At 32.3% G+C, this 10947-nt stretch overlaps 1 protein-coding gene across 1 annotated transcript; it reads right to left on the bottom strand.

Annotated features, from left to right (window-relative positions):
• Positions 1-4603: 4603 nt before the first annotated feature.
• LOC120068246 lies at positions 4604-8766 on the bottom strand. Its single transcript, XM_039019958.1, has 8 exons — positions 8456-8766; positions 8260-8372; positions 7928-8100; positions 7086-7179; positions 6775-6975; positions 5742-5827; positions 5552-5616; positions 4604-5075 (listed from the first exon to the last, which is right to left on the bottom strand). Exons 1-8 carry the CDS (start codon positions 8646-8648, stop codon positions 4969-4971), a joined length of 1032 nt encoding a protein of 343 aa, XP_038875886.1. The 5' UTR covers positions 8649-8766; the 3' UTR covers positions 4604-4968.
• Between the last annotated feature and the right edge of the window lie 2181 nt (positions 8767-10947).

The raw sequence follows: 10947 nt of genomic DNA, 5'->3' as shown, positions 1-10947 counted from the left end.
TATTTAATAATTAATTTATGAAATTAATTAAATTTTTTTCATTTTTAAAATCAAAATATATTTAATAAAATCAAAATTTGATTTTTGAGATAAAATTGAAAAGGAAAAAACAAAACACACAAAATGGAAAAACAAGATTTTCTATTATCCATCTCCTTAGTTGCTCACTCAAAATGCATCTTCTTTGCCTTGTCTTCTCCAAGCATGAGCTGCAACTCATGCAAGTCTCTCCTTTGCATGTTGATCTGCAATATAATGAAGAGATTGGAGTAAAAATTGTGCATGCAATCTATAGAAAATTTGAGAGAAAATTCAGTTTGAAGAAAGAGTTCTTCAACTAGATTTTTGTAGTGAGCATTTCTCCTTCATCTCTTGATTCAAGCTTTTTTTTAGTCCCAAAACTCAATCTAGAGCACCAAGAGAATAGTGGGGAAGATCTTGAGGTGGTCTGCAATAAGATTTGGAGAAGATAGCAGCTGGAGAAGGAGCTTTGAAGAAGTTCTACAAGAAGTGTGTCTTGAAACTTGTTTATAGCAAGAGCATGCTTTATATTTTGCCAAAATTAGTGAATTTGAGTGCTTAGATGATCCTTGTGCTTCTGCTATTGCTGATACAATCCTACATGGAGTAAGGCAGTAAATGTATTAAAGTGCGTCAAGGATCAACACGCTGACCACGATGTACCTTGGAGCAATGTTGATGTTGTGTATATGCCTTTCAACCTTTCTAGGATTCACTGGATGCTTGCTTTGTGTGGATTTCTAGGTTAGAGAATTAATCATGTTCGACTAATTGATTACAATACATTTGAATACAAACTTGGAACGTGAAATGAGATTAGTGTGTAAATATTTTCTTCGTTTGCTCCTTGCTAGTGCAGTAATGGACTTAATCTTTTAGTGGATCGATAGAGTGTACGTCAAGATGCTTTCATGCCTCAACAGCAAGAGAGTGATGATTGTGGTATGTTCGCATGTAAATTTTTCGAATACAATGTAATCTGATCCAAAATGGACACCATAACACAAGATAGGATGGCATATTTTCATAGACAATATGCCATTCAAATTTGGGCAAATATAGCATTGTTTTAGAAGTTTGTAAACTTTTATGTAATTAATGGTTCAAGTGATGAAACTCTATAGTTGGTTTGATATGTTTGTTTTGTTAAGTAGTTTGTGTTATGTAAAGTATGCAAAATACACTCAATTCCCAGTCGAGTTCACGTATATAGGCGTCAATCCTAGCTGGGTTCATGCAAAACATAAAAAAAAATGCACACAATTTCTAGTTGGGTTCATGCATGTAGACACCAATTCTCGGTCATGTTCATGCAAAACATTCAAAATGCACATAATTCTCAATTGGATTCATGCATGTAGGTGCCAAATCCCGTACCTCAGTTGGGTCTAGGGTTATCTCTACCAGGCCTCAAACTAGGCTATGTTCCCAACACATGGCCCGGTCGGGTCGCCCCATACCCTCATAACCCAGGCTAGGCCCATACTATGTCCCTTCTCTAACCCAGTCAAATAGCACCCCCATTTTTTTACCCGGTTCTTATCCCATGAAACCCGTCTGAGTAATTTCAACTCATTTCCATTGTACCCAGTGAAGACCCGTGAAGCTTGGCTAGGTATCTTAAAAAAAAGTTAAGTTTTTCTGTCTTTTCTTTTTTCACCTTTTTTTTAATTTCTAAATACACTTCTTTGAAATTAAACAAAAAAAAAATTAAATGGTCGACCCATATCTCCATACCCCTATACCCCCAGCCGGGCCCACACCATGTCCCTCCTCTAATCAATCAAACAACAACTTCATTCATCTACCTAGTACCTATCCCATGAAGCCTGTCCTGGGAATTAGAAAGAAGAAACAAGCAAGCAAGCATCAATACAAGCAAATGAATTCTAATATGAAAGAAATGATCAAACTATTCAATACAAAATGAAATACATACTTTCTTACAGAGTATACAAAATCACAACTTCGTGAAGTACAAGATTTGGTTGAAGAGAAACTTTTGGTTTTCGAGATAATTTAGTGAAGATAATTTTTTGTGAATATAATTTGTTAGTTGTGTGTTGTAAAACAATTAATTTGGTAGAAAATTTTTGTGAATAAAATCTTTTTGTTGTGGGTTGTATAACAATTAATTTGGTAGGTTGGTTGTTGAATTTAAAAGTGAAAATTTAATGAATGAGGGTATAAGAGTAATTGTACAATAAAAGAATTTCATCATCAAGGGGTAAAAAAAACTTGTTTTTTTAAAAAAGGTAAATACAAAGTCAAGCCCCCACATGGTCGTTTTTTTCAATTTTCCATAAATTAAAAATAGTTTTTAAAAATATAATGACAAATACAGTAGAACACCACTATTGAGTTTGTGTTTTAGTACTCCAGTTTTTTCTAGTTCTGGTAGGATCGGTATGGCAACCCTAAACAGTGGGTGAATAGGATTTATTAAATTTAATGAAAACTTTTTCCTAAGTGGTCCAATTGAACAAATTAATACATTTTTGTTAATTAGTAATTTAAACAAGAATTTTTATGCAAATACCTTCACTTAAAAAAGATCAACAAATTGGCATAAATTGTAGCAATTAATTATATGCAATGAAATCTATTAATAAATTAATTGCAAAATTTAATAAAAGGAGGATATAGAAATTGACATCGGTAATTTTATAGTGGTTCGGCGCAACCGGCCTATATCCACTTCCCAAGCTTCTTTGGTTACTTCACTAGAAGTCTTTGACTCTTTCCATCGAACTGTTATAACATTATTTTTTGCGGGCGCAAGAACAAACTCGATCATTTTCACAGTTGAAGATCAAACCGTTACAATGATTACTTTTTCGGAATCAAGAGTAACTCTTACAATAGTTTGAAAAAATAAGAAGCGTACTTAACAAACTCTCTACAATAATGGATTTACAAATTTTAGCTCACAACCAATTAATCCTCACAATACATAAAATATCTTTCAAGAATTAGATGAAAAGAAAAAATTGAAGCTTAGAGAGAAAATAACAAGGGTGGTTTTGGAGTTACGGAGGACTGAAAAATAATGTAAATTTGTTGTTAAAATTTAGGAAAGAAGATGGGTTGAAATAGCCTTTAAGTTTAGCCATTGGATCTTGTAAATAAAAAATTAAACGGTTGAGATTTGAAAAGAAATCAAATAAAAAAATTAAAATATATGTGTGCGAGGCTGCTACAACGGTCATTGCACACTGCCAGATTTTTTTTTTTTTTTCTTTACCGCTACTGCGCATACACACACATATATAACAATTTTTTTTTTGGGAAAAATACCTTTTTAGTCCCTATGTTTTGCGTCTAGTTTCTATTTGGTCCTTAAGTTTCAAAATATTATACATTTATTCTTTAAATTTTGAATTTGATTTCAATTTAATCTTTAGATTTCAAAATGTTACAATTTTACCTTTGATATTTGAGTTTTGCTTCAATTTGGTCCATAGATTTTAAGACTTTCACTTTCAACCTCGATTTTTTACTAAATATTTACTTTTTGTCTTTAATGTTAATGTATGTTAATAAATTTTAAATAATTAATATGATTCTAAATTTTTTGTCTTTAGTGTTAATGTACAAATTTAAAATAACTAATATGATAATAATTAATTAAGTTTCACTATTTTCCATCACGTTTAAAACTAAATTTAAAATTTCACCTTATAATTATTTTAAATTAACTAATAACCATTGATATTCATGAGTATTTAATGAAAAATTGGAGTTTAAAATGTAAAATCTTGAAACTTAAGAATCAAATTAAATAAAATTCAAATCTCGAGGGATGGTAAGATTTTGAAACTTAGGGACTAAATTTAAACCAAACTCAAAACTTAATGACTAAATGCGTAACATTTTGAAACTTAAATACCAAATAAAAACTAGATCCAAAATCTAGAGATAAAAAAATAATTTTCCTTTTTTTCTTTTTAGATTCATTTTCATTTTCTCAAATTAAAACAAACCAAAACTAAATTCATTTTGTTTTCTATTTCTTTTCCTTTAAAAAAAATATAACCAAACAAAATCAAAATTCATTTTCTTGTCAAATTCAACAAAAAAAAAAAAAAAAAAAAAATCACCATTTGTCACTTCTCCATTGCTCCACATATCATTCATAAATTGAGTCCATTTTGATAAATAAACTTGTCATGTCATCACCCGAGTATTTTTTCGTTAACCTTATTTTGGCTATAACTTTTTTATTTGAACTTCTATATGGACGATTTTGGATGAATTCGAGCTCTACACAATGAACTCATCCAAACACTAAAATTGTTAGTAAATAAAATCGGATTTATTACCATCAAAATATTAATTAATTAATTAATTAAAATGAATTAATTTGAGATTAAGGACCAAAAAATCAACCATTTAAGTAATGAGAAATTCGAACTCCTGGTTTCTTGGTGGATAAATATGATTCATGTAGTCCTCCCGAGTTTATTTGCTAAAGAAATTAAGATAATATGTCAAATGCATTTTCTAAGCAAGAGGACGAACTTTGTAAGTCATCTTTTTTCTTTAAAAGATGTTGATCACATCTGGCCAGTGCTCACAAGTAATTGAAAAGGATTGATGGCAATATTGTTTAGTTGTTCGCACAAAAGAAGAAAATGAGGAAGTAGAAGCGTACACCATAACAAAATAACTTCAGGTTGAGCTTTATCCGCCAGAATGCATGCTCTTCAGTGATCAATTCTCTTTACAAATACTCAATATACTCTATCAAATGTCTAAATACAGTCATCAGAAGCTTCAATCAACTCATATTTACGAATATAACCGATCCGTTTGCAACTTCGATAATAAGTTACGGAGGTCAGGAAGATGCAGAAACTCGAGGCTAGATGTGTTGTCTTCCTCTACTGGATTCTTAAGCTAGTCTTTTAGTTCATAGCTGTCAATCAAAGCACAAACAGCATTTGGTTAAATGGTTTCAAGGAACTGACCAAAACTCGGATACTTTGGTTCCCAGCCTATTTCTGCTCGAGTTTTCAAGTTGTTCAATCTCTTTCCTAAAGGATCCTTGGTTCCTGCAAATACATGCCATTCATCTAAATTAGTAATCATGGATTTCAGAGCATCACAAGATGAAGTGCAGCTACGGTGCAAAGAAATGACCATAAACCATATGAATATTATTGGTTGCAACATTAAATAAGTTGTTAGATCGCTGATTGAGTCAAAAGCTTAATCTGATGGGTGAAAGAAAATCTAATATTATATCATCCAACACTCCCCCTCACTTGTGGGCTTCAAATATGAAAGACTCTACAAGTGAAAATGAATACTAATTGGGGAGGAAATAACATTGCAAGGGTTTGAATGCAGACCTTCCTGGACCACCTGCTCTGATACTATGTTAATCACCGGTTGACCCAAAAGATTAAGCTGATGGGTGAAGTTAAATTTAATATTATATCATCCAACATACATGAAGGGTAAATAATGGATAAGATAAGTAGTCTTTTTTCTGAGACATATAAGCATTTGACCCAGAAAGGATTACCAGTAAAGCCTTCGAACTTTTTACTGAATTTCCCACTCTTCATCATCAAGTCCATGATTTCTTGCCTGGAATCAAGAGGCAGTTCTAATCAAATTTCTATGATTCCACTGCTTTCACTTTAAGTCTAAAGTTTGTACGTATTAGGAATAGGGATATTTATCTTCAACTAGCAGGAGAAGAAGGCATTAACCTGGACAAAGGATGATTATCACAACCCAAGAAAATCCGTCCACGAAGATTTTTCTTTAGAATAGCCACCGAGAGGGAAGCAGCATCCTGTTTATAAAGGCACAAGCAAGAGGTGCATGATGAATAAGAGAATCAGCTATTTCCATTTCTTAAATTACGACTGATCCAACTGCACAAACTGCATAAGAATAGTGACAGAGCAACATAAATTTCATCATCCCTCATGGAGATGGACTGGAACCAAAAGTGGCAACAGGAATAAAGAATAAATTCGGTTATTGAAATAAATGACTAGCGCATTAACGAATTGATTACTTTGTTTGGTCTAAATGAGGAATGAATGGCACAATTTCAGGTGAATTGAATTTACCATCAAGAGAAAATAATAACAATGGCGAACAGGAAGTTCCCAGACATTTCAGAATCATTTGTAAGACCATCAATATATACAGAATATTTCTGTATGTGGAACATGGATAAATCATATTAAATACCAATGTTATATACAATAAACTTTTCAGATCATATATTAAAAATACAGTATGGTGCAAATGTAATTGATCAGCACGTGAATGTTCACTAAAATTCACACATAATACAAACTTTTGAAATAGTGGAGAACTCTTTACAGGCAAGGTAAAACATATTCATAACACTGGCGCTCAAACAGAAGTAGGTTAGAAACGTCATTAGATTAATTAGGAATAATATTACGATAGTAACTAATATCATCAGTAATTAGCCAAGAAGTTGGCTCTTAATAGAGGGGGTGGGAGGAGATGGAGGTGCGCAAGAATTTAGTTGGTTTAGAATCCGAGTGAGAATACTTGGAGGTTCCAAATAACTCAAATACTTAGGGAGCCATTCTTTCTCCTTTCACCTTTCTATGTAATCTTAATTTTTTGGTTTCTATCTGAATATTGAATTTAATCATAAACGCAGAGAGAGCCAAAAGGAAATGAGGGAAGGAAAACTCTATATTACCTTATGTCTACAAAGCAGAATATTTAGAAATAAAATGACCATTTCCGGACCTCATAATGAATAAGATTCAGGATGTGATCAGGACGCACATCAACTGTCCCCTTCTGTAACCAATAAGAATGTGCCCCTCTATCTGCTTTGTAGAGTCCAGCCAATCGAAGTACACAGCCACCAAACTCGATTACTATCTTTTCTGATTTTAGGAGGACATCTGTCCTAGGGCTCCTACCAGTTGGTACGACTGGACTGTCCTGTATCCATGAACAAAAGAAAACTTCTGTTGAACATCATTCCAATATAAAGGAAAAGCCGGTGACTGCAAATCTGGGTTGATTGTAACCTGTAAGTAAGTGAAACCCACCTCATCACATGGTCCATTGTCATTGCAATCATATGGTGCGGAACTTGAAGTAAAAAGAAAGGAACCCTCTCCATTCCAACTTGATCCAGCTAGCCTGATTGATCAAAAAGACAAAATGCTTTTTACGATGAACACAAGGTAAACACTAAACAGAGATTTTTGGGAAGTACAAGTAGAACTTGTGTCCCTGCTGTGGTTCAAGAACAGGCATTACCTTGTAAAGCAAAATTAAATAAAAGTTAAACTACAAATTTAGTCATTAGCTTTGAGAGTTATATCTCATAGGTTTCGATACTTTTGATTTTGTGTCTACTAGGTTCCTAAAGTTTAAGAGTGAAGAAATAGTTTTAATTCCTCTCATAATATATTCTGATACTGATACATCCCTCAAGTGTATAAAGACAGCTCACAGATAAAAAAACTAACGGCTGCCTAACTAATCTATGCAAACTGATTGACAGACTTCAACTAATTAACACTTTAATCAATACATTAGCTAAATAAGTGTGTAATGAGTCTTTAAATTGTATCTAATAATTCCAGCTCTGTTCAACATTTTTTAAAAATCAAAACTATTAGACACAAAATTGGAAACTTTTATGCACACTGACTTAAATAAAAGGCTTAGGGACACAAAATGATGTCGTATTCAGCAAACTTTAGAGTTGGCATGGAGAATCAGTTCGAGTCAATTGCTGAGAATAAAGCTATTCCTCCTTCCAGAAAATAAGAGAAAACTCATAAAATTTGAGAGAGAAATCAAATTAAACATCATTCGTGTCAAGCATTTCCAACGAATTACACAAAGAAGTACCCTCAAATTTTCCATTTTTCTTAATCACCTGACATCACCGGGATAATCCGATGATCGAGAAGGAGGAGCACAGAAAATGACATAAGGAAAACGACGAGTCGCATCACCTCCCTTCAAAGAAGGTTGAATCCCTAACTGAATCAACTCGTCATGGTGATCCACTGTGAAAGTCTGCCCATGAACTTCACATCCCGGATGTTCCTGCTCAATTCACACAAGCAACAATCTTCTGTTACGATACGTTCATGTAATCTGCTATATCATCAATTAGACATCACGAATGTAACAGTAAAACAAATACGCCGAAAGCAACAATCCACCAATATCTCAAATAACAAATTGTTAATTAACAATTAATACCTCCCGCCATTTTTGCGCCACTAAGCGGCCAAGAACTCCTGGTCCGATTATCAGCAAATCATGCGCTCCGGTCATACCCGAAGAGGAAGTCTCCAATCTCTCCTCAGACGCACCTTCATTGCGAAAACCAAAGATCAATCGCAATGTTCGTATAAAAGTATAATGAAATTACCAGTTCAAAAGCAGTGAGAGGGACCAATGGTGGAGAATGCAGAAACTTGAAGAGGAGCAGCCATTTTAGGCGGGGAGAATCTGTAATTGAGGTGTCTAGAATAGAAATTAGAGCGTTTGCTGGAAGTGAGGTGGTGGGAGAAGTAGGAAGATGGGTTGAAGAAGCGGGGAAGTTGAGTGTGAGGTCCGCAAGAAGAGAAGCAGGTAATGGCTTCCATACGAATTCAGGCGTGCTCCTCGAGGTAGAAGATAATTGCGGTACTGTCGATCCTGAGAGAGAAGAAGAAGAAGAAGAAGAAGAAGAAGGAAAAGGGGAAAATATAAATGGTGGAGATGTGAGGCTAAGACAGTGGGAGAGAGAAGCAACAAAACTGTGGGGGCCAACTGCCAAGAGAGATTTTTTTTTTCATTTTTTTTTAATTTAATGTAATATAAAAAATAAACGCATCCCCCATGGGAAAATAAAGAGAAGGCCACTCCTAGTTATTGGATGGAATATTTGCCTACCATGAAGCTTCAAAAGTTTGTAAAATGACTAGATTCATAAATACAATTCAAGCTTAAAATAATAAAAAAAATATATGTCTAATCATTATTTTGCTCATTTCTTCTCAGTTTTCTCAAATTAAAAGCTATCATTGACAGCAGCTATCAGTGGCTATCACTGATAGCTGCTATCAACGATAGTTTTCAATTTGAGAAAAATTAATACAATCTTGAAATATTAGCTTTTAATTTGCTATCAATTATCAATAGCTATCATTGATTCACTTTTATCAATTGGAATCAACCTTGAATATCAATACTTAAGGCTATCAGTGGTTATCAGCTGCTATCAATGATAGATTTATAAATAGTGATCAAATTTGAAAGAAGACCAACAACTTTGATTACCACAGTAGCTATCACTAATAATCTTTTATCATGACTGTTATTAATAGCATTTATCAGTCGCTATCACTGATAGACTTTCATCAATTAGAATCAACCTTGAAATATTAACACTTAATGTTATCAATGATAGACTTCTATGATTGATTATCATCTTTGAAAGAAACTCGATATATAGATATTACCTAAGTTTTATCAATATCACTAATATCACTCATATTGTGGTTATCAGTGATAGTTTTTTTTCACTGATAACATCATTGATAAGATGCTATTAATGATCTCACTGATAGCATGCTATCAATGATAATGATAGTTCTCTATCATTGATAGCATGCTATCAGTAATAGCTTTTATCACCAATAACGTGCTATCGGGTAGCTTCTATCACCGATAATGTGCTATCAGATAGCTTCTATCATCAATAACATGCTATTAGTATTAGCTTCTATTACTAGTAATATGCTATCAGTAGTAGCTTCTATCAATCATAGCTACTGTACACTTTTTGGTCCCTTTCTTATCCTTCCCAAACATTTATAAGTCCATTTTCTTTTCGATGATAGTTTCTATCACTGATAAACATGCTATTAGTGATAACTTCTAGGAATTCCACTTACATTTTAGTTTGAGATTCAACTTTATTAATCAAATTCACTAAGTTGGCTATTAATGATAGATTTCTACAAGTGGCTATTGACTATAAAAATGTAATCAAAGATTAAGCTATCAATGATAGAAAATATTAGTGGTTATCACTGATAGACTTTCATTTTCTTTTTATATTTATTATTTGTTATAATAATCAACTTGATGATTGATTTGTTGGTGTTAAGTCACTTAAGAATTGAGTACTTTCAAGTCTTGGTATGAAACTCAGCCTCATAATTCTAGTGAAAAAAAGGGGAAGGAGAAAAAATTCAAATAAAGGAAAGAAAAATTTTAAAAATAAGAGAAATAGAAAAGGCAAAAACTGAAGAAATGAAAGAAAATTAAATAGAAAAAAGGGAAGCAAAAACCAGAGAAATGAAAGAAAAATTAGAAAGAGAAAGAGAAGAAGCAGAAAATCAGAGAAAGAAAATAAAAAAAAATAATAAAAAAAAAGGAAGAAGCAAAAATCTAAGAATGGAAAGAAAATAAAAATTAAAAAAAGAAATGAGCAAAAACCGAAGAAAGAAAAGAAAATTAAAAAAAAGAAAAAAAAGGAAATGAAAGAAAATGAAAGAAAATAAAAAATAAAGGAAAGAAAAAGAAAGGGAAAAGAAGGAAATGAAAGAAAATAAAAAATAAAGAAAAGAAGCAAAATTCGGATAAAGAAAAGAATAAAGTAAAAAAAAAGGGAAGAAGAAAAACGAGAGAAAGAAAAGAAATTGGAAACTAAAAAAAATCAAAGATTAACTAGTCAACTCATCCATATTTGCAAATATTTTATAGATCTAATATATTTTTAGATTTTTTTTCTATTATTATACTATCTATTACAAATATCCTTTGTAAAAATATCTTTAGCTCTTTACTATAAATATATGAATACCAACCGTTAATCATTATTTCAAATATAATTTCAAATTTTTAAAAGTTTCATCTGTACTATTAATCTTATAAAAAGAGGTTAAAGTATTGTTA

The sequence above is a fragment of the Benincasa hispida genome, chromosome 12, assembly GCF_009727055.1.
Source record: "Benincasa hispida cultivar B227 chromosome 12, ASM972705v1, whole genome shotgun sequence".
In the NCBI taxonomy this organism is placed as follows: Eukaryota; Viridiplantae; Streptophyta; class Magnoliopsida; order Cucurbitales; family Cucurbitaceae; genus Benincasa; species Benincasa hispida.
This window is presented reverse-complemented; position numbering and strand designations above follow the sequence as displayed.

Coding starts and splice junctions, on each gene's coding strand:
- LOC120068246 (XM_039019958.1), bottom strand. CDS start 8,648: ATGGAAGCCATTACCTGCTTCTCTTCTTGCGGACCTCACACTCAACTT. Junction 7,180..7,927: donor GATTATCCCGGTGATGTCAG/GTGATTAAGAAA, acceptor TTGATCAATCAG/GCTAGCTGGATCAAGTTGGA. Junction 5,076..5,551: donor AAAGTTCGAAGGCTTTACTG/GTAATCCTTTCT, acceptor ATGTATTTGCAG/GAACCAAGGATCCTTTAGGA.